The following is a 24,300-nucleotide window of genomic DNA, read 5'->3' on the forward strand; positions in this document are numbered from 1 at the left end:
GCCTTCTTTAGACTAGTTGAGCATCTGCGGCATCAGCATTTGTGGGTTCGATTACTGGCTCAAAAGTGGCCAGAAACAAAGACCTTTCTTCTGAAACTCGTCAGTCTATTCTTGTTCTGAGAAATGAAGGCAATTCCATGCCAGAAATTGCCAAGAAACTGAAAATCTCGTACAACAACGTGTACTACTCCCTTCACAGAACAGCGCAAACTGGCTCTAACCAGAATAGAAGAAGAGTGGGAGGCCCCGGTGCACAACTGAGCAAGAGGACAAGTATATTAGAGTGTCTAGTTTGAGAAAGACGCCTCACAAGTCCTCAACTGGTAGCTTCATTAAATAGTACCCGCAAAACACCAGTCTCAACGTCAACAGTAAAGAGGCGACTTCGGGATGCTGGCCTTCTAGGCAGAGTTGCAAAGAAAAAGATATATCTCCGACTGGCCAATAAAAAGAAAACATTACGATGGGCAATAGAACACCAACTCTGGACAGAGGAACTCTGCCTAGAAGGCCAGCATCCCGGAGTTGCCCCTTCACTGTCGACGTTGAGACTGGTGTTTTGCGGGTACTATCCCCCCCACGTATTCCAGCTAAATACTCATTTTTTGTTTTCCTCACAGAATCCTCAACGAGAAGTGGAGCGCATCATGCGCTACCTTGATCTGTCGCTCGCTGATGATGTCATCAGCCGCATTGTGGAGCTGACCTCCTTTAAGACCATGAAGGAGAACCCGATGACCAACTACTCCTTTATCCCCAAACCAGTCTTTGACCAGTCCATCTCCCCCTTCATGAGAAAAGGTCTGCCTCCTTCTATCTACTATTAATACATATGTGACTTATCTGAGTCCGTGGCAGATTGCACACTGCTGTGGCTCTCCCTAGCTGTCTTTATATATATGATCAACCTGAACTCAGGGGTAGACGTAACATAGTAAACGAAAATCTGTGACACTCAAATTAGTATTATATGTTATGTTCGGTATAGTATGAATTAATTTGTGGTTGTCCGTCATCCATTTTGTATGATATGTTACGAATTGCAATTTGTACAATATTTTTTTACGAATTTGCAATATGTATGCTATGTTACAAATTCCAATTTGTTGTGGCTACCGTTATCTAGGTGGCTAGGTGGCTAACATTAGCTAGGTGGCTAACGTTAGGTGGGTTAGGGTTAAGTTAAATGGTAGGTTAAGGGAAGGGTTAGTTAACATGCCAAGTAGTTGCAAAGTAGCTAAAAAGTAATAACTGGTTGCAAAGTTGCTAATTAGCTGAACTGCTAAAGTTGTCTGTGATGAGATTGGAACACTCAACCTTTGTGTTGCTAGGCGTTCGCGTTGTACGCCCACCCACCCACCCATCCAACCAACCACCCACCCACCCTCCTTTTGGGCTGTTAGAGTTTTGCGTTATACGCCTATCCATCCCCCCTCCTGTCATTTTTGCCTTAACTAACCTTCTGTCTTATATAACCATACCAAACGTAACATATCATACTAATTTGAGTGTCCCAGATTTTTTGGTTTACTATGTCACGTCTAGTCTAGGGTTTCCCAAACTCGGTCCTGGCCCCCCAGTTCAGCCATCCGTATAGGAAAAATTCATGGAAAAAGAATAATAAACTCAGAAAATAAGGTCTGAGGTTAACACAGGCTTAGGAGATCTTACAAGTTTAGTTCTATGAGATCATAGTCAGTTAACTTGACCTTTATGAATTATTATGAAGCCTTTATGTGCTTTGTTTTTTCTTTAATTACATACATTTTTCAAAATTCCCAAAAAGTGACATTAGCTGATGAATATTATCTCATAGAACAAAACACAGACCTTATTTTCAGCGTTTATCCAAAACGCTGTCACGTTCCTGACCTGTTTTCTGTTTAGTTTTGTGTGTTAGTTGGTCAGGACGTGAGTTTGGGTGGGCATTCTATGTTGTCTGTTTCTATGTTGGTTTAGGGTTGCCTGGTATGGCTCTTAATTAGAGGCAGGTGTTTGGCGTTCCTCTAATTAAGAGTCATATTTAGGTAGGCGTTGTCACAGTGTTCGTTGTGGGTGATTGTCTCCTGTGTCAGTGTTTGTCGCACCATACGGGACTGTTACGGTTTGTTCATTTCATGTAGGCTATTTTTCCCTGTTCGTGCGTTCTCGTGTTTATGTATGTTCGTCGTTCAGGTCTGTCTACTTTCGTTTTGTTATTTTGTATCATTTTCAAGTATAGTTCGTTTTCGTGTTTGTTCGTTTTGTTTATTTAAAATAAAATTCATCATGTATTCACAACCCGCTGCGCCTTGGTTCGATCACTACTCCTCCTCTTCTTATGAAGAGAGAGAGGAACGCCGTTACAGAATCACCCACCATACCAGAGCCAAGCAGCGGAGTCAACGGAGTAAGGGACAGGAAAAGAAGGAGCAATGGACATGGGACGATATATTGGACGGAAAGGGTTGCTACACTTGGGAGGAGATCCTGGCTGGTAGGGATCGCCTCCCATGGGAACAGCTGGAGGCACTGAGAAGAGCAGAGGCTACCGGAGAGAGGAACCGGAGCTATGAGGGAACGCGTCTGGCACGGAAGCCCAAAAAGCCCGTAAGTAATTCCCAAAAATTTCTTGGGGGGGGGCTAGAAGGTAGTGGGCCAAGGGCAGGTAGGAGACCTGCGCCCACTTCCCAGGCTTACCGTGGAGAGCGGGAGTACGGGCAGGCGCCGTGTTACGCAGTAGAGCGCACGGTGTCTCCTGTACGAGTGCATAGCCCAGTGCGGGTTATTCCACCTCCCCGCACTGGGAGGGCTAGATTGGGTATTGAGCCAGGTGTCATGAGGCCGGCTCAACGAGTCTGGTCTCCAGTGCGTCTCCTCGGGCCGGCATACATGGCACCTGCCTTACGCATGGTTTCCCCGGTTCGCCTACATAGCCCGGTGCGGGTTATTCCACCTCCCCGCACTGGTCGGGCAACCGGGAGTATTCAACCAGGTAAGGTTGGGCAGGCTCAATGCTCAAGAGTGCCAGTACGCCTCCACGGTCCGGTATTTCCGGCGCCACCTCCCCGCCCCAGCCTAGTACCTACAGTGCCTACACTACGCACTAGGCTACCAGTGCATTTCCAGAGCCCTGTTCCTCCTCTACGCACTCTCCCTGTAGTGCGTGTATCCAGTTCGGTGCCTCCAGTTCCGGCACCACGCACTAAGCCTCCTGTGCGTCTCCAGAGCCCTGAACACACTGTATCTTCTCCCCCTACTAATCCTGATGTGCTTGTCCTCAGCCCGGTGTCACCAGTGCCGGTACCTTGCATCAGGTATAGAGTGGGCTTTGAGAATACAGTGTGCCCTGTCCCTGCTCCCCGCACTAGTAGGAAGGTGCTTATCCTTAGCCCGGTGCCTCCAGTTCCGGCACTACGCACCAGGTCTACAGTGCGCCTTATCCGGCCAGAGCCATCCGTCTCACCAGCGCCATCTGAGCCATCCGTCTCACCAGCGCCATCTGAGCCATCCGTCTCACCAGCGCCATCTGAGCCATCCGTCTCCCCAGCGCCGTCTGAGCCATCCGTCTGCAATGAGCCTGCAAAGCCGCCCGTCTGCCATGAGCCTGCAAAGCCGCCCGTCTGCCATGAGCCTACAGAGCCGTCCGCCAGACAGGAGCCGCTAGAGCCGCCCGCCAGACAGGAGCCGCTAGAGCCGCCCGCCAGACAGGAGCCGCTAGAGCCGTCCGTCAGACAGGATCTGCCAGAGCCGCCAACCAGACAGGATCTGCCAGAGCCGCCAACCAGACAGGATCTGCCAGAGCCGCCAACCAGACAGGATCTGCCAGAGCCGCCAACCAGACAGGATCTGCCAGAGCCGCCAACCAGACAGGATCTGCCAGAGCCGCCAACCAGACAGGATCTGCCAGAGCCGCCAGCGAGCCATGAGCGGCCAGAGCCGTCAGCCAGCCATGAGCGTCGAGAGCCGTCAGAGAGCCATGAGCAGCCAGAGCCGTCAGAGAGCCATGAGCAGCCAGAGCCGTCAGAGAGCCATGAGCAGCCAGAGCCGTCAGAGAGCCATGAGCAGCCAGAGCCGTCAGAGAGCCATGAGCAGCCAGAGCCGTCAGAGAGCCATGAGCAGCCAGAGCCGTCAGCCTGCCATGAGCGTCCAGAGCCGTCAGCCTGCCATGAGCGTCCAGAGCCGTCAGCCTGCCATGAGCGTCCAGAGCCGTCAGCCTGCCATGAGCGTCCAGAGCCGTCAGCCTGCCATGAGCGTCCAGAGCCGTCAGCCTGCCATGAGCGTCCAGAGCCGTCAGCCTGCCATGAGCGTCCAGAGCCGTCAGCCTGCCATGAGCGTCCAGAGCCGTCAGCCTGCCATGAGCGTCCAGAGCCGTCAGTCAGCCATGAGCTGTCCCTCAGCCAGAAGCGGCTAGTAATTCAGAACTGCCCCTCAGTCCAGAGCTGTCTCTCTGTCCGGAGCTGCCCTTCAGTCCGGAGCTGCCCTTCAGTCCGGAGTTGCCCCTCTATCCTGAGCTACCTCTTTATCCTGAGCTACATCTCTCTCCTAAGCTATCCCTCTGTCCTGAGCTATCCCTATGTCCTGAGCTACCTTGTCCCAGAGCTGTCCTTGATTCTGGTGTTGCCCCTAAATTTAGGTGGGGTTATTTGGAGGGTGGTCATTGTGGGGAGGATACGGAAGCGGGGATTGATTATGGTGGGGTGGGAACCACGCCCGGAGCCTAAGCCACCACCGTGGTCAGATGCCCACCCAGACCCTCCCCTGGACTTTTTGGTGATGCGTTCGGAGTACGCATCTTGAGGGGGGGGTTATGTCACGTTCCTGACCTGTTTTCTGTTTAGTTTTGTGTGTTAGTTGGTCAGGACGTGAGTTTGGGTGGGCATTCTATGTTGTCTGTTTCTATGTTGGTTTAGGGTTGCCTGGTATGGCTCTTAATTAGAGGCAGGTGTTTGGCGTTCCTCTAATTAAGAGTCATATTTAGGTAGGCGTTGTCACAGTGTTCGTTGTGGGTGATTGTCTCCTGTGTCAGTGTTTGTCGCACCATACGGGACTGTTACGGTTTGTTCATTTCATGTAGGCTATTTTTCCCTGTTCGTGCGTTCTCGTGTTTATGTATGTTCGTCGTTCAGGTCTGTCTACTTTCGTTTTGTTATTTTGTATCATTTTCAAGTATAGTTCGTTTTCGTGTTTGTTCGTTTTGTTTATTTAAAATAAAATTCATCATGTATTCACAACCCGCTGCGCCTTGGTTCGATCACTACTCCTCCTCTTCTTATGAAGAGAGAGAGGAACGCCGTTACAAACGCCATTAATTTTCTCCATAGGCTTTGTCCAACTAACCATGGCGGAGTTAGTGGCTACAAAAAGATGCCATTACTATTTGTCTCTATAGTTACTCTGAGCATGTTATGTATTAACTGCCTTGGACAGTTGTTTATTGGAGTAAATGCACTCTATCAATACATTGACTATTTCAGTATGATGGGGCAAAATGTTTTTGTTACAGTCTAATGCTATGTAAATGCTTGAGTTGAATAGTACTATTCACTGGTGTTTGTCCTTCAACTGTCCAATAACCTCTTCATACACTGCACAAAAGAGTGATTTGTTATTGGCTCCTTATCTTTGGTGCACCAAAGGCCCAACCAGGCTGACTTCCAGTCTGTTTAGGCTCGAAAGTTCTTATCACTCCCCTATCTTAGACACATAGGCTGTGAGAACTGGTTAGAACCTGCTTTTGTTTGTATTAATGCTTTAAGGGAGTAAAGTACCCCTTATCTTTCATGTAAACTTGCCTCCCCCTTGGAGGGGTAAGCAATTCTTTGTGTAGGTGAAGTATACAAATTACTGTATCATTTTACATTTTTATGTTACTCTCCGGTTTCATCTGGAGGGTAAAGCTTCCCTGCAATTGCTTGAATAAACTCTTATTGCTGATAAATGAGTTCTGCCTGATTCTTGGAACAAGTTTTTCTCAGCACGTATATTGACTATTTCAGTATATTTCGATACATTAACTATTTCAGTGTATTGACTATTTCAGGATATTTAGTATTTCAGTATCTGAGTGTGTTGGAATGACTCAATCTCAATCTCTTCTTGTTTTCTTTCAGGTGTAGTAGGTGATTGGACCAATCATTTCTCCCCTGCCCAGGCACAACTGTTTGATGAAGACTACGAAAGAAAAATGAAGGATGCTGACATCCCTTTCCGGACTGACATCTAGTGGGATTTTCCTCTCTGTATTTCCAACACAATGCAACTGGGCAGACTTTTACCATACGAGGTCGGAATCACTACCAGTTGAACATTTTCCAATGTTGTGGGATTTGTGAGAAGCCAAAGGAAAGTATCAAAACACACAACACACTCCAATATTGCTTAGATGTAGACCATTTATTTGAATGTTTGTCCGCTTATGCAGATGTACTGTTGAGAGTGAACCATTGATTTTATGTCTTGAAAAGCCCGTTGTTAAAAATAGTCAATAAAATGTGCTTCACAACACATCAGTGGTTGTGATCACTTTTTAATTAATGGTAAAGATATAATACCTTATTGTTGTGAGTGAACTTGTCCTTTGTTTGTTGTCATGGACAACCTTCAAGCACAGTACTTCTCTCCTACATTGGACTGATGTAGAGCACATAGGGGCAAAGACCCGGATAAAGTAATGAGTAGTAGAGAAATGTAACACAAGTTGGATTGTGGTGGAGAAACTGAACAAAAAAAACAACAGTCAAGAGTATCCAAGTTTAACAAAAACTCTCTTTTTAATACATTATTTCTATGAATAAAATCTTAAATATTTGAATATTGTTTTGGTGGAGTAAAACCCCAATCCAATTTAATCTCTTTCCATATACAGAGGTTGTTTTATGTGCATTTTTAAAATTGTTTATTTTTTTTCTCGTTGACTTTCCTGTTCTGTCCCCTCTGTTCTATTGGTTGGCTCACAAGAGCTCCTCATTCATTGGTTGTGATAGTCATCTTTTTCAATCTTCTCCTCCTTGTCCTCCCTTTCTCCACCTCTCTAATTCCTCTTCTTCTAGATTTCTATTTTTTCTAGAGTGAAAGAAGAAAAGCAGGAAATCAGAGGGAAAGAGATAACTGCAATGTTAGTTTCAAATGAAAGCTGATGAAATTAGCAGCAGAGCTATGTAATATGTAATGAAACTATAATTACCATGTTATTTCAACCATAGTAGTATTATCACAATAGCTATAATACTACAATAGCTAAATACTAGACTTTCTTGTAATTTATAAATCTATAAAGATTTCTATGCAATATTATTAGTATAGGATCTGAACGTTCACTATGTAAATATTACAATATGGTTATTTACTGCAGAGGTACAGTATATTGAGCAAAAATATATCACACTGTTATCGAATAATAGATCATGTTACAAATGTTTATGGCAACAACAGTTACTGCGTCAAACATCTACCCCCTCAGACTCAGACCCCCCCCCCCACGCCAATGCCGAAGCATCTAGACAACTCACAACAGCAACAAACAACAGGACATGATTCATGATATCCTGGTATGTGCTGTATAACTAACTTCCATGTAACAACCATACAAGTTGGCTACACAGCACAAACAGATCTGGGACAAATCCCCAAAGCCTACTGATACATCACTGATACGAATTATACGTATAACAGTGGAAAACAACATTCATAAACCAGACCAGCAGAATACAGAGCAGTACAGATACAATACAGAAGTAGCATGTTCACACACATTTGAGCATATAGGCTAGAGATCCCCGGAAAGACTGAAAACGACAAAAACGCAACTTGGGCAGGTTGTAAAACACAGATTCACTTTGCACATGTACACACACTCTCCTGACATAAACACAATGACATACACACAAAGAGAGAACCGCTAGCGATGCAGTTGGTGGGATACCTTGCTGTGGTTACAGGCTAATGGTGGGTGATAGGCAGGATTAGTCTGTAGAAAGATGATTCAACGTGTTATTGAGGAACGAAAGGATGGAGTTATATGATTAAATAAAAGAGAATGAGAGAGAGAGAGGTGAGAGCGAGTATGAAGATAGGAAGAAGGAATACGGGGAGTTAGAGAAAGAGAGAGCGGAGTATAGAGATACAGAAGAAATGAAGGCAGTGAGAGCCGGTGATAAAATGATTGAAACAATTGAGAGAGACATTTAGAAGAGGTTAAACAAGCATTAACATTATGATACACATTGTCTTAACCAGATGGAAGGATTATTCATTTCATACCAAATAAAAGATAACCAGGGTGAATGTAAGAAGGAATTAATTTAAGATTTTTATCGAAGCTGTTATTCAAATGGAAAACAAGGAATGTTATACAGTAGAACTGCTAGGGTATAACTGTTATTCAAAGTACTTTAGAAGCAGAATTGCTTGCAAATACAAGGATAGAATATCATCATTTGGTTACAATGGTAAGGGTGTGTTTGTGTGTGTGTGTGTTAAGAGGCACACTTACTCTCCAGGTAGTTACGGGCGACAAACTTCAACACCTCGTCAATCAGGATAACAGGGAAAGAGAGTTTCAGGACAATCAACCATTGCTCCACGTTCAAGTGAGTCAACTTGAAGACCATCTGGGCGGGAGAAGGGAAGAGAAGAACACAGGGTTATTAGGGAAGAACAACTGACAAACTACTGACAGAAAATACTCAGTAGTGTCTTCTGAGCAATATAAATGTCAAATTTATTAAGCATATAAGCATATGATGGGACCATTTCCCCAGTGACAGAGGACTGTGATTAGACCGTTTCCACAGTGACAGAGGACTGTGATGAGACCATTTCCACGGTGACAGAGGACTGTGATGAGACCTTTTCCACAGTGACAGTACTTACGGGCAGGGGGTCGACGTAGATGATCATGAAGTGAAGGGACATGGAGAGAGCCATGGCTCCAACCAGCCACAAGTTGCTCCATGGGGGCATGCGCACCAGAGACTGGTTCTCAGACAAGCTTTAAGGGAGGGGGGTTAAAGGAGACAATTTAACATCACATGATTAGTGTGTGTGTGTGTGTACGCGAGTGCATGCCTCTGCGTGTGCTTGTGTGTCTGTGCTCTTGCATCTGTGTGTGTGTGTGTGTGTGTGTGTGTGTGTGTGTGTGTGTGTGTGTGTGTGTGTGTGTGTGTGTGTGTGTGTGTGTGTGTGTGTGTGTGTGTGTGTGTGTGTGTGTGTGTGTGTGTGTGTGTGTGTCTGTGTGTCTGTGCTCTTGCATCTGTATGTGTATGAGTGTGTGTCTGTGCATGTGCCTGTGCGTGTGCATTCTGCGTCTGACCTGTTGAGGGCATTGGACATCTCAATGGTGACCAGCACGGACAGAGCCATCGTCATAGGGGGAGAGGCCTCGAACACCTTGCATGCAATGCCGGTGAAGTCTTCGTTCTCGCCGTGGCACTGCATGAAGTGGGACAGCTGGTGGAAGGTGACTCCGGGGCCGGTGGGATCGTACATGAACCACCAGACGGCAGCTGCGACAGTGGCTGCACCGACATATCCTGGTGCGGACCAAAGAGACTTACCGTCAGACACAGACTCAGGTGGTGAACACCTTGGTGGTGTTCAACCAGCCCTTACAGGGCCCTACTAATGCAAAGCAGACAGGGGATATGTCCTAAATGGTACCCTATTCCCTTCATAGTGCACTACTTTTGACCAGGGCCCATATTCCCTATATAGTGCAAACCTTATAGGCCAAGGACAAAAATAGTGCGCTTTGAAGGGAATAGGTTGCCATTTGGAACATAAACAGATAGTTCCCCTGTCCTATTCTTCCACACTTACCTCCAATGACCATATATCTGAAGAACAGCCAGCCAGAGATCAGGGGCTCCTTGGCGGAACGGGGGCGGCGGCCCATGATGTCCAGGTCGGGGGGGTTGAAGCCCAGGGCGGTGGCAGGCAGACCATCAGTCACCAGGTTGACCCACAGCAGCTGGACGGGGATAAGAGCCTCGGGCAGACCCAGGGCAGCAGTCAGGAAGATACTGAATGAGTGAAGGGAAGAAAAGGTGGATTGATTGATTTAGATTTTACAAGTGGTTACAAGTTTAAAAAAGTACAAATCCCAGAGAATAATAGATGAAAGCAGACTACAGTTGGAGGGATGGGGAGGACAAGGAGGAGAGAAGTTAGGTCCCTAAGCTAATGCCTAAGCTTTAGCTTGATGGGCTAACACAATCTGAGAGCCCGGGTTCAAAATTTGGTCCCATACGAACACTCACCAGACGACCTAAGACCTAGGTTTTTAGCTCGATGGGCTAACACAGTATCAGAGAGCCCAGGGTTCGAACCCAGTCCGTCCCATATGGACGGAACACTCACCAGACGACCTCACCAACGTTGGAGGAGATGAGGTAGCGGATGAACTGCTTCATGTTGTTGTAGATGGCGCGGCCCTCCTCGACGGCGGACACGATGGAAGAGAAGTTGTCGTCAGCCAGGACCATCTCAGAGGCAGACTTGGCAACGGCAGTGCCAGAGCCCATGGCGATGCCGATCTCGGCCTTCTTTAGGGCAGGGGCATCGTTCACACCATCACCGGTCTGGTTTCAAGGGAGGGAGAGAGAGAGGGTCAGTCGAAGTGGTGCATTTACAAGTCAGTCATTCAAAGATCGCTGGAGGAACACTCACTTCCAGTGCACTAACAGTTACGTTACAGGGATTTGGGGTAAACTTTTGGATTCACTTGAACTACTATCAAATGTTTGAAGACTTGTGTATTTTATAGTATATAGCATGTGTATCTACACATATGTCTTGGCCTCACCATGGCAGTAATCTCGTCTTGGCCCTGCAGAAACCCAACGATCTTGGACTTATGGGATGGCTCCACACGGGCGTAGCAACTAGCCTTTCTGACAGCATCGCTTTGCATCTCAAATGAGGGCAGGTCGTCGAACTCACGGCCAGTGAAGGCCTTTCCAGTCACATCCTCATCCTCTGTGAAGATGCCAATACGACGGCAGATGGCCACGGCGGTTCCCTTGTTGTCACCTGAGGGAGTCGAAGGGTGACATTAGCCAATCAGATGAAGGATAAAGAGAAAGATGTACTGTGCAGTAATAATGAGCAGGGGCGGAATTGAAGGGGAACTGCGTTTTCAACGTGAAACTCATTTTGACATTTTAGTTGAATTACTGGTGAGTTTACAGTTGTTGTTTTTTACAGTAATTTTACAGGAAAAAAATGTTTTCTCTCCAATTCAACCCCAGGTAATATGTGACAACAAAAAACATGTTAATATAACGTGGAATAAAGACGTCTATGTACACAGAGATATAAACACAATAGACACGTGATAGCACAGACACAACAAAAACCATTGTGGATGCAACAACACTTTCAACACAGAAGCAAAAAAACAGACAAGTATAATATGTACTTAAGAACGGACACGACACAAACTAGATCAAACTCACAGGAGATTGTAATATTTACTTAGAAACAGACGACACAAACTAGATCAAACTAGAAACATATACACAATCCCTTTGTAAAGGAAGATGGTCTGTATTGGGAATGGGTGCTAGAGAGGAGGTAGTGGTACACTAACCAGTGATCATGATGACGCGGATTCCAGCAGCTTTGCATAACAGAATGGCGGGCGTAACCTCCTTCCTCGGGGGATCCAGCATACCAACGCAGCCAACGAAGGTCAGGTCAGTCTGGGGACGAGAGGAGTGAGGGAGAAAGGTGAGGATGAGTCAAAACCAACTTGGATATACCTGGCTAGACATCCATCCAAAAAAAGGTGTCCATCCATGTATCTGTCCATGTATCCATCCCATCCTCTCATCTATCCATCCTGCTGTCCACCCATCTATCTACAGAGGGAAATATTTCTTCCTCACCTCGTAATCAATGAACTTGGTGGCATCCTCAAGCTTCATCTCCTCGACTTTCAGGGGGGTGTCACGGGTGGCAAGGGCCAGGCAACGCAGGGTATCGCGGCCGCAACCCCATTCCTTGATCACAGCCAAAATCTTGTCCTTGACGGCGCTAGTCAGGGGAATGCGGGTGGTGCCAACGCGAACATAGGCACATCTGTCAATCACACCCTCGGGGGCACCCTATTGAGTGAGGAGGAAACGGAGAGAGGTTGGGTTTTCACAAAGGGACCAAATCAAACTCCTTCCATTACCGCTTTGAAAATACAGCTGTCAGTAGAACTGTTGAGAGACTATAATTTAGTGGCGAATAAACTACTTGCAACGGAACAATAAGGCATAAGCCCATGTTTGACACAACAGCATTAGAGGAAGAGGACTAGAAGAAGAGAGCTAGAAAGTGGAGAGAGAGAGAGGAGCTGACCTTCACAAACATCTTAGCTCCACCATCGCCTTTGGCGGGGGTGCAGTACACAGACATGGACTTCCTGTCACGGGAGAACTCCAGGGTGAATTCCTTCTTCATCAGCTGCTTGATCACAGCACAACAGGCATTGGCTCTATCAGGCTTGGAGAGGCCTGTAACTTTGGAGTTGAACACGTTCATCTTTTCAACCAGGCAGCACATGGCAGTCTCGGTGGCCTCGCCCACTTTCTCATAGATCTTCTTGGCCTGGAGGGAAGGGAGATAAGTAGAGATGAAGTGTCCGAGGAAAGAAGTTAAGAAGAGGCAGAGGGTAGAATCTACAGCAACGGAACACCTTCGTAATCATAAAACATGTTATTATGATGTTATGTTAGACATGACTGCAGGGAGTACATTTCAGTTGCCAAGCGGAAAAGGTTGTGGTTTGAATACCCGAGCTGACAAGGTGAAAAATCTGTCAATGTGCCCTTGAGAAAGGCACTTAACCCTAATTTGCTCCCGGGGTGCCGTACTTCTATGGCTGACCCTGTAAAACAACAAATGTCACTGCACCTATCCGCTGTATGTGACAACTAAACAACAAAATTCAAAGCTTTGTCACAATGACTTTGTCAGAGCATAAATATGTGTTAGCCATGTCGTTTTATCTGTGTTTAGGGGACTACAGAAGAAAATGATGGGAAACTTGATGGGAAAACTTGATGGGAAAACTGAACTATTGATGGATGGAATGAATGAATGGTGCGCTGTCCCTGCCTACTACTGTGATAAATAAATAACAAACAAATCAATTCATTACATCGTTGTAGTCCAGAGAGGAGTCATTGCACAGGGCGCTGATGGTTGCCAGCTCAACAAGGCCATCATAGGATCCGCAGGGGGTCTTAGCACCTCCCTGGGAGCTAAGAGAGGGAAGAGATAGAGAGGTGGAAGAAAAAGGGAGAATAGAGAAGGAAGATATAGGCAGAATAGAGAAAGAGGGAATAAAGAGAATATGCGTTCACATAATTGTCATGTGAGGCTCAGTAGCTTGAATGGTACCTATGTCGTAAAGTTAACGCTGGTTGCCACAGAAACGGGACTACTTACACCTCTCCCTCTGGGGTGTACTTGGAGCCGGAGATGTCGAACATGTCCAGGTTGACATGGTCGCCATCGACATTCTTGATGATGAACATCTGGAGAGGAAGAAACAAAGGGAAGTTGTGAAATTACTGTTCAGTTTGTGTATGTGCGTGAGTCTGTCAAGTGTCTGAATGTGCCCAAATTGGTCACATAGTGAACAATATGCTGCCCAATGTCCCAGTGAAATGTGTGTCTGTGTACAAATGTGTCTGTATGTTTCTACTAAGACAACCTTGGCAAGCCACATTAAATCGGTTCGGGGTCCGGATTTGGCCCGTGGGCTGCCAGTTGCAGACCCGTTATAGGGTACTATTGTTCTGTGCAGCACCCACCTTGGTCACACACATCTGGTTGGTGGTCAGGGTTCCGGTCTTGTCAGAGCAGATGACGGAGGTGCAACCCAGGGTCTCCACAGAGGGCAGAGAGCGGACAATGGCGTTCTTCTTGGCCATACGGCGGGTACCGAGAGCCAGGCAGGTAGTGATGACAGCGGGCAAACCTGGTAGAGAGATGATAGTCGAAACCGTGAGTAAATCAAATAGTAGTGATATAGTGAGAATAACATAGTGTGCATTTAGTCACAATGGAATATCACAAATAAAGAGCATTGTGTGAACCGCACATACCTGACCAAAACTACACACAAAGACACAAAGACACACATACACGGGCACGCACATACACGGGCACGCACATACACCGCACAACCCATCTCTCCTCCAAACACACACAGTCATGCCCCCTTCCCCTCCCCATGACATCTCTCTTTTCCCTATTCATCCTTCCCTCCCTCCATCCCTCTCTCCCTCACCCTCGGGTATGGCGGCCACAGCCAGGGCAATGGCGATCTTGAAGTAGTAGACGGCACCACGGATCCAGGAACCTCCATGGACGGGATCGTTGAAGTGGCCAATGTTGATCGCCCACACGGCAACACAGATCAGGGAGATGACCTTGGACAGCTGTTCGCCGAACTCATCCAGCTTGGCCTGCAGGGGGGTCTTCTCTTGCTCGGTGGCGACCATCTGGTCGCGGATCTTGCCAATCTCGGTGGCGACGCCGGTAGCCACAACCACGCCAATGGCCCTGCCGGCAGCGACGTTGGTGCCCTGTGGTTGGTAGAGGTGGAAGTGGTGGAGGATAGACCGTGAGAAAATAACGTAGAATTTAGTGTACAATGTTTTTTACATTTTTTATATGGTTATACACTATTTCACACTGTACACCCTGTTGCAAACTGTTATACACTACTGTAGGCCTTCTGTTCATCTAGGAACTAAGATGATTAAGAAAAGTTGACTTGTCATGAATAGAGAACGCTAGAGGGTGTGTTACGAAAGAGAGGGAAAGACTGAGGGCCAGAGTGAGGGATAGAGGTGTAGAAAAAGGATGGAGGCAGGTAGGGAAGAAAAGAAGGATTAAGTGATGGAGGGGAGAATAGAATAGAGAGATAGAGGTATGGAGGGAAGGGGAGATGGAGGGATACTTACAGAGAAAAGCATGTTCTTCTTGTCCTGGTTGACGGCTCTGGGGTCGGGGACAGGGTCAGTATGCTTGATCACACTGACGGACTCACCTGAGGGGGACCCACAGACAATGGTCAACGAGAGGACACATAACAAGAAAACAGTATGCAAGACAATGCCTTACAGGTGTAAAAAGCACCCTTTCTCACATTTCTTATAGGACTACAATGTAAATAGGTCTTTAGACTTTATTGTGTTCTTTATCCGTAATGATTTTTAATAATGTAACTGTGTATCGTTGTTTTAGTTCCTGCATAGTTAAAACAACATGTTATGTATTATATAGTAGGGAGTCGTGGTGTGTAAGGATCCTCACCAGTAAGAATGGACTGGTCAATGCGGAGGGTGGTGGAACGGATGGCAACAATCCTGATGTCAGCGGGGACTTTGTCACCGACTGGGGGGGGGGGAGAGATAAGTATGCATGCTTAACCTCAACTGACACATTATACACTAACCAATCAGAATAAGCCATAGGAATGCCATAGAAATGACTGACTTGAAGGGCAACAGGTGTACTATGATGAATGAACACCAGTGGGTTATGGGAGAGCGGGGAGAGAGAGAGAGAGGGCAAGAAGGGGAGAAGAGGTGTGGCAGGTGGTAGGGGGGTATTTATACCCAAGATTTTGTTTTCCTTCCCTCAGCATGTTTTCACAGCCGTTTGCCCTCTCCCTCCTTCCCTCCCTCTCGCTGCCTTATATGGGTAAGAGGCCTCCCCATCTCCCCTCCATCTTGCACTCGTATGTCCTGCTCTTGAGAATCCTCTCAAATATACACTCTGTGGGTACCTAACTTTCTTTCTCAACAGTTTACACAATAAAGCCACTTAACGCCCAAAGTGCTAAAAAAGGAAGGAAAACATTTGATCGGGTAAGCGATAATAAAATACATGTATTTGTTAGGGGGACACAGACACAGTCAGATGAATTGTCCCATCATGCTTTAGCTTGCGCTAATTTGCAGCCTGAGTCTGTAGTCTAGGTGTCCCTAGGTCTTTAAAACGGTGTACAAGAAATTACAGAATAAAAATATAGGTCGTTAAGAGAAAGATGGGTCTCTCACCGGACACCTCCACAATATCACCAGGAACCATCACGTTGGCCTTGATCTTCTGCACGCTCTTCCTGTCAGTACGGAAGACTTTGCCCATCTCAGGCTCGTATTCCTTCAGAGCTTCGATGGCGTCCTCAGCATTGCGCTCCTGTGGCAGACAACCAGACACGCGTGCAACTACAGTCAATACAAACACCCACTTTCAACTCTAACACAACTACAGTCAATACAATCACCAAGTTAACAGGACTGCAGTCAACACTGACATAACCACAGCCAATACAAACACCTAGTCATAACATACAGGCATAACTATACACCTAGTCATAACATACAGGCATAACTATACACCTAGTCATAACATATAGCCCTAACTCATAAACACAACTCCAGACAATACAACTGTTAGAAATGTTAAGGAAATAGACCATGTTACAGTCACAACTAACAGAGCCACAGTCAATACTGCAGGTGGCTGTCTGTTTGTTTGTTATTACTCAAAACATGCCTGACCCGGCTGTCATTCTCACTGGTGTCCAAAAGTAATTCTGTTTCAATTGAGCAAACTGCTCTTTCTCAGTAACCCTAACCCACGTGCACGATGTCACCAACCCACATGCTATAGGTCATCACAGCTGCGGGTATGTATCATTGCTCAACGTGTACGTGTGTATGTCAACACGACTGACCTGCCACACTCCAACAACAGCGTTAGCGATAAGGATGAGGAGGATGACGAAGGGCTCGACAAAGGCAGTGACGGTCTCCTCGCCTTCCTCAAACCAAGCCAGCACCTGAGCACAAACAGGTGGACAACAGCGGAAAATGGTTAGCATTTGGTGTCAGCATTTGCATCATAGCATACAGTCACACTGTCTGCAGGAGAAACCGTGTTTGATCACAGTTAAATCAACGTTAAATCAATGCAATTATTATCTGATACAGTGGTTTTGTGTAAAACATCAAAATAAATTCCTAGTAACATTTGCGGCATGGCAATAAAGTTGTCTGATTCTGAATCTGCTGCAAAGCAAAGAATTTCTATGGGCTATTTGATAGTCTGTGGTTGTCTGTAGGTTTTTGTTGATTTATATATGGTTTACACATGTTTATAATGATGTTATGGAGTTTAGGACATGACAATTCCCCAGAGGGAAGCCCTTGGCTTAAAAGCCGTAGGGAAGCTGTGAGGATGTTGCGGATGATTGTGAATAAGCAGTGTTCAGAGGGCACTGCAGGGTACTATCAGGCATTTAGAAAATGGTTTCATGTGTTTGTTCCATCACTGTTCTAATTTAGTCTGTTTACTGTCTGATACTCTTACACAGACTCAATGCTAGTGTCCATGGGCACAACAACAGGAGGCAAAACTGTTACAGGTTTAGAAATAGACCTACTTAACTTGCATTTTGTTAATTAATTTATAAATGCAGTGTGCGAAAATGTTTGAATTGTGTAAATCGTATGTTTTATGCATTTGAAATGTAGCATTTGTGCATTTGCAATTTTGGAATAGTAAATCCATGTCAAAATATTTAAAAAATAGTCGCACACTCTATATATGCCCCCAACACTTTAATGGGTAAACACCGAATCAGCTGGCTGTGTTAAAAAAAAAATCTTAAATTGTGTTGATGTTGTTCAGCTGTTGTCTAAAGTTAAGCAACCGCTCCAGTTTACAGTTTAGTGCTCCAGTTTGCTGTATTTCACAATAATGACACAATCACTGTACACTTGATCTCCATGTCCCATAACTCCATGCTCCTACAGTATCCACTTCAACCTTCTCTACCTCTTTCTGTGGAAGCCCATCGTTCCTTCCATCGGACCTGACCTTTTCCCGAAGGATACAGTTTCTCTTCCCTGGCTTGAGTCTTTCTTAAAATAAATCATTACCCCCTCGACCCCCCCTTACTCCTTGCACCCCCCGTCTCTCACCCGCTCCTCAATATTCGCCTTCTAAGGCCATCCTGACAGCTGCCCAAAGGGGTGGAAAGCGTGTGGTAGGAATTAATACACCTCCAACCACCCCTCTCAAGATCAAATAGGGGGTGCTTATATTTGTCCTGTTCAATGTACCCCCACCCCAAGTTCTCCTGTTCAAAAATATATTTTAAGCGGGAAGGGGACTTAGAGTGCCAAGAGAAGGTACAAGTTGTTTGATAAAGTGACAAGACGGCAATGACAAAGCAGTGATATGCAGGATCATCCTTCAGGCCAGTGGCTTGGATTACAGGTGTAGGCCTACAACTTTAAGTGCCACTGTCACAGCTGTTTGATATCAATTAAGGGTCTTAACAAAAAATGTGTAGATTAGGTATGAGTGTGTATGATGGGTGGTCCCCCTCCTAAAAAAATATGAAATAAGTATTTTCTTCACACTCTGGGGTGGGAAGGAAATTAAACTTGATATTAACATCTTGAAATAATTTCACAGGTGTTCTTGGCTACTGTTACTATTATCGTGAGCAAAATAACCAGGATGAAATAATACAAGCATAGCCTTTGTTTACTCACAAAAGAGATGCAGGCAGCCAGCAGCAGGATTCTGACCAACAGATCCTCAAACTGCTCCACAATCAGCTCCCAGGTGGTCTTACCTGAGAGAGAGAGAGAGAGAGAGAGAGAGAGAGAGAGAGAGAGAGAGAGAGAGAGAGAGAGAGAGAGAGAGAGAGAGAGAGAGAGAGAGAGAGAGAGAGAGAGAGAGAGAGAGAGAGAGAGAGAGAGAGAGAGAGAGAGAGAGAGAGAGAGAGAGAGAGAGAGAGAGAGAGAGAGAGAGAGAGAGAGAGAAATAGAAAAAAAAGTATTATTAAATAATGTTCTGAGAATTTGTGTGTATTTGTTATTTTTGTCTAAGTGTCTGGAGGCAAGATACGTATTATGCCGAATGCTGTGTAAGAGAGATAATGTATGTAATGTTTTGCTTGATTTCCAACCCCAAATAAGTGATTATCATATAAAAAGGGGAAATTACCCATGTATTGATTGATTTGGAGTCATTCATCTATAAATGTGGATGCTCAGTTACCAGGATTATACAAGAGTATGAGGATTATGCAATAATGTGCAAGACATTTCACAATCAAACGATTGCTTGCATGTTACAATTTACTCCTGATAAAGGTTGATTTTATTTTGGATTGAAGCCAGTAGTCATTTTGATGTGAGTCACGTGTAAAAAGTAAACATAATATTGATAAATGTTGGTACATTTCCACAATGTGCTTCTTATTTGTGAATTCGGATGAGTGACAGTTGATGTGAAAAAAAACACTTACCCTCCTCAGCTGGCAGTGCTGGGGTTGGCCAATCACGATGCAGGGAAGGGAAGGTGGGCAGAACCCAAAAAACAATATTAGCACAAAATAAATTGCATGATATTGTATGATTTGTCAGACTTAGCTTAGTTCATCACCACTTGGACTGGGCAGATATATAATATAGTTAAACACTGATACATTATTTATTGGATCTGTTGTACACTAAGACATTTTAAAGCACAGTTTGGTGAATTTCTTCATATTTACTTTCAACCATTTTGGATGAACCAAAAACAAACATCTGACCTAGCTAAACTGTACTTTAAAGTGTCTTAGTGTACAACAGATCCAATGAATAATGTATCAGTGTTTTAACTATTGCTTTGTATCAACAAGCCTTAAAATCTGGAAGAACACACTAATTCAACATAACATTTGGATTGCCCATAAACTAGCCATAAACCAGAAATGCATTGAAATGTAGCCCATGGAATTGTGGACAATTATCTGATAATAGCAATTACCATGTTGCTGATTGTAGTCTTTACTGTAAGTGTATTGATACACTTGCTTATTCATCAAATACTTTTTTGCTACAAAAGCATGATCATTAACAAACTGTGGCCAGAAATGCAATTGTGACCAGCTTATGCAATGTTAAATTAACACAAAATGGTGTGGGCATTTCAGCGAGCTAATCGAAGCAGACTACCATCTAACTTTGCTTGGTCTATCTAGTTCACGCTGCATGTAATTGGTCAATGATCAGCAACTCAGTGATCATATTTCATATCATTCATCCCTGTTAGCCATCTAAGGACCCCCCCCCCCCCCCCCCTGCACTAGGACAAAAATTATGCTTTTAGAGTGCAGTGTATAAAGTCAGAAAATGTCCTGTCTCAGCCACTGCCTGTCACCAAGGGAGTACCCCAAGGCTCGATCCTAGGCCCCACACTCTTCTCAATTTACATCAAAAACATAGCTCAGGCAGTAGGAAAATCTCTTCTATTTATATGCAGATGATACAGTCTTATACCCAGCTGGCCCCTCAGATTTTGTTTCAAATGCTCTACAACAAAGCTTTCCTAGTGTCCAACAAGCTTTCTCTACCCTTAGTTAAATCTATACTTGGTTTCCTCTATTGTAATCGCTCCTCTTTCAGCCCAGCTGCCAAACTAACCCTGCTTCAGATGACCATCCTACCCATGCTAGATTACGGAGACATAATTTATAGATCCGCAGGTAAGGGTGCTGTCGAGCGGCTAGATGTTCTTTACCATTCGGCCATCAGATTTGCCACCAATGCTCCTTATAGGACACATCACTGCAATCTATACTACTCGGTAAACTGGTCATCTCTGTATACCCGTCGCAAGACCCACTGGTTGATGCTTATTTATAAAACCCTTCTAGGCCTCACTCCCCCCTATCTGAGATATCTACTGCAGCCCTCATCCTCCACATACAACACCCATTCTGGCAGTCACATTCTGTTAAATGTCCCCAAAGCACACATCCCTGGGTTGCTCCTCTTTTCAGTTCGCTGCAGCTAGTGACTGGAACGAGCTGCAACAAACACTCAAACTGGAGTTTTATCTCAATCTCTTCATTCAAAGACTCAATTATGGACACTCTTACTGACAGTTGTGGCTGCTTTGTGTGATGTATTGTTGTCTCTACCTTCTGGCCCTTTGTGCTGTTGACTGTGCCCAATAATGTTTGTACCATGTTTTGTGCTGCTATCATGTTGTGTTGCTACCATGTTGTGTTGTCATGTGTTGCTGCCTTGCTATGTTGTTGTCTTAGGTCTCTCGTTATGTAGTGTTGTGTTGTCTCTCTTGTTGTGATGTTTGTTTTGTCCTATATTTATATAGTATTTATATAATTTGTTTAATCCCAGGCCCCCGTCCCCGCAGGAGGCCTATTGGTAGGCCATCATTGTAAATAAGGAATTTGTTCTTAACTGACTTGCCTAGTTAAATGAAGGTTAAATAAAAAATTAAATAAAATGCTCGCCCTGCATATTACCCATGAAGACTCTTGAGCCATCACCCGTCTCTCTGCCTCCCACTCCGCTTCCTTTCCTCTTTAAATAGCTCTTCAAAGCCCCCAAAAGTCTCTGCTTCTCCGTCTCTGCATGTCCATGTCTACCACCTGTGGCAACTAACCTAACCCTTTTCAAAAAAATAAATAATCCAACACAGAACCTCACTGCCCGCTGTACTGCACTTAGTCTATTCTACCATCAGTTTCCATTTCTTTTCTATGTTCCCCGTTCTTCATGCACCCCTCCATCCCTCCGTGGGTCTCACCATTGGGGCCATACTTGGCCAGGTTCTTCTTGACTTGGTCTGGGGTGAGACCAGTTTCCATGTTCACCCCGAAGAAGGCCAGGCATTCTGCCGGCGTCTTCGTGTGCGCGTTCTCCATCCTTGCTACTAGCCGTGTCTAGCCGTGCTCTTTTGATTTTCGTTGTGTTGCTCCTTCTTGTTTTGTGTGTGGTGCTAGGACTTGTATTGGTCCCTTGGCTTTTTTCGACCCCTCCACAAGCAGGAGTGCTGGACTGACAGAAAGGCGAATAAGCAAACACTGCTGCAGGGTTTTATATCAGCACGGCCACACTATTGGTGGGGACCCCACGGGTACACGCCTCTAAATTCCAGCATGAGAGATATGGAATGGTGAGGGTGGGGCTCGAGGTGGAGTAATAGGGAGGTAAGCTGGTAGACTTGGACAGGAATTGTGGACTTGGCCTGGGGGAGGAGGGGGGAAGGGGGTGTGTGGGGGGATACGGAGTTGAAGGGGGGGGGCGGTGTACCATGGAATAAGAACTGTTTTTGGAACATGCATGGTCAGTGGAATAAGGATAGGGGAGAAGGTGAGAGAGTGAGACAGAAGATCTGGGGGAGGAGGGGAAACATTGAGTGACGGCTCAACTGGTTTCTGCTGAGGAAGGGGGCCGAGACAGAGAAAGAGTGCGAGAGAGCGAGACGGATAGAGAGAGGTGGTGGAAGGTTAACTTAGTACAAGCATGAGCGGAGCGCAGTGACATCGAAGGCAACCAGGGTGGGACATTGATGCACGGGGGTTCACATGGAACCGAACAGATAGTTCAAACCACAGTTATGCCACTTCTGTTGGGGGGCATTTATCATAATAATTATCTCACTGTACCTCCTTTCCTTTCATTAAACAAGTATCAAAAGACTTGTTGGACAGATGAAAGAGATCAAGCATACCATTTGAGGCCTGGGGGGACCTTGGGAAGCATGGAGTAACACAGCGTGTTAGAATGTGAGAGCAAATGAGAAGAACAAAGAGAAAGAACAAAAGAAGGGGAGTGAGAGTGAATAGAAGGGCAGAGAAAAGGAGTGAGGGAATAAAAGAAGAAAGGCATAAGAGTATGAGTTAAAGGAATGACTGGTGGGGCAGCAGGAGAGGAGAGCAGGTATATCTTACTATCGCGCAGTAGAGAGAACCCCGCCGTGGAGAGAACAATTTTATTCCTCTTTTTTTAAACAAGGAGGGGAAGGAGGGAAAGGCAGTTGGGGAGATATGACGCAGATTAAGTAGATGTGTGACAGTTGATCCCCGAAATCGACACCCATGCAGCAACTGTACAATGTCTTCTTGTGGCAGAACCAGAGCATTGATTCGGTTAATGCCTGCTGACTGACGAGCAACAAATGATAAGACCCTGGTAAAATGTATTTCAAAGAGAAAAGATAGTGACATAGAATATTAAATTTACCAAAAATGGACTTTGAAAGTCAGAGACATAAATCTCTAGGAATTAGGTCAGTGGTTAACTGGTGCATTACTTGGACTTTATGGAAGTATCATATGTCATTGGTCAAAGGGTCATTGATCATTGAGATTTATGCACTTTCAATCAGTTCTGTAATGTATCTCACTTCAAGTTTGAAATATTCTCGGAGTATGGTTGTTTTTCTTACTTCACTTGTAAGAGAAAACTGTGGCCAGTTTCATAGACAAAAAAATAAAGCCTAGTTGTATTTATTAACCCAGTTTGATGACCCCATGCGAGTCCAGATCTTTCTCTAAATGTAATACTCAATAAAAAACGGTTGTCTTCACCACTGGTTTAATTTACTACTTGTGTAACAGCTCATTTTAAATGGCCACCTCTTGACCTAAAGGCTGTTACGGGGTTTCTTCTAGAGGGAAACAGAAGTTGTCATTCATCCGTGATGAATGACCTGACAAACGGTCCTCCCGGGCACCGCCTATGGCCATGGTTCATTGGTCAGGACAGTTCAGGAGGAAAAGATTCCATTTGCTCCCGTTTGCCTTACTCGTGGGTCTGTAGTTAAGTCTCGGTCGAATGGTGAATGTAGTACAACGGAGGGACATAGGAAAGGCATTTACACATTTCTTTGAACCACCATTCGGTTTTAACAAAGAACCTTGAAGACGGAAAAGCAATGAATGTGGTGCAATAAAGTGACATAGGAAATGTATTTACACATTTCTTGAACTCTCATTTGGTTTAAACGCACAATTTATGGATTTGTGAGTGACCGTTTGCTTTAAACAATGCGCCTACCATGACTCGAATGTTCATTTTACATTTACATATGAGACATTTAGCAGACGCTCTTATCCAGAGCAACTTATAGGAGCAATTAGGGTTGAGCGCCTTGCTCAAGGGCACATCGACAAATACTGAGAAGCATTGTTCGATACTGAGAAGCAATGGGCTCTCCAGGCCTTGAGTTCAGATGCCCAGGCAGCTGCGGCTGACCTTATGACCTAGGTCTCCTCTCCCTGCAGATGGGCAAAGCAGCCCCATAAAATGAATTGTACAGTAGGTGAGTAGTGAAGGGCCACATACATATCCTGAATCCCAAATTAACCCTCAGGCCCTGCCCTCTAGGCAATTGTATTGATTTAAAAGGATTCAATAGATGTCTGCAGTATGGCAACTACACCTGGCCTATCAGAGGGCAAGATGGAGCTACCACCATATTGCTTACACCTAT

The 24,300-nt window shown here is 45.2% G+C and overlaps 2 protein-coding genes across 4 annotated transcripts in view; one reads left to right on the plus strand and one right to left on the minus strand.

The window, feature by feature from the left end:
- sult1st6 (sulfotransferase family 1, cytosolic sulfotransferase 6) overlaps positions 1–6,536 on the plus strand; it is a 46,543-nt gene extending 40,007 nt beyond the window's left edge. For both annotated transcript variants that reach the window (XM_071391027.1, XM_071391028.1), the window contains 2 exons: positions 621–801; positions 6,093–6,536. In XM_071391027.1, coding sequence (XP_071247128.1) covers positions 621–801; positions 6,093–6,205 — 294 coding nt within the window. In that variant the 3' untranslated portion in view covers positions 6,206–6,536. The remainder of the gene's footprint in view (positions 1–620; positions 802–6,092) is intronic.
- Positions 6,537–6,729: 193 nt separating this feature from the next.
- atp2a1l (ATPase sarcoplasmic/endoplasmic reticulum Ca2+ transporting 1, like) lies at positions 6,730–21,977 on the minus strand. 2 transcript variants are annotated; one of them, XM_071391019.1, is made up of 21 exons: positions 21,610–21,877; positions 19,316–19,333; positions 18,555–18,637; positions 16,727–16,831; positions 16,047–16,185; positions 15,298–15,378; positions 14,946–15,031; positions 14,267–14,564; positions 13,788–13,954; positions 13,420–13,508; positions 13,130–13,232; positions 12,328–12,576; positions 11,868–12,086; positions 11,570–11,681; positions 10,784–11,010; positions 10,339–10,559; positions 9,799–10,001; positions 9,293–9,512; positions 8,854–8,971; positions 8,474–8,591; positions 6,730–7,044 (listed from the first exon to the last, which is right to left on the minus strand). In XM_071391019.1, the coding sequence occupies exons 1-21, from the start codon at positions 21,725–21,727 to the stop codon at positions 7,028–7,030; spliced, it is 2,991 nt and encodes a 996-aa protein (XP_071247120.1). In that variant the 5' UTR covers positions 21,728–21,877; the 3' UTR covers positions 6,730–7,027. The 2 variants fall into 2 exon arrangements, with proteins under 2 accessions (XP_071247120.1, XP_071247121.1); XM_071391020.1 differs by lacking the exon at positions 6,730–7,044 and adding an exon at positions 7,904–7,948 and having other exon boundaries at positions 21,610–21,977.
- Positions 21,978–24,300: the final 2,323 nt, after the last annotated feature.

This window comes from Salvelinus alpinus, chromosome 3 (assembly GCF_045679555.1).
Source record: "Salvelinus alpinus chromosome 3, SLU_Salpinus.1, whole genome shotgun sequence".
Lineage (NCBI taxonomy): Eukaryota > Metazoa > Chordata > Actinopteri > Salmoniformes > Salmonidae > Salvelinus > Salvelinus alpinus.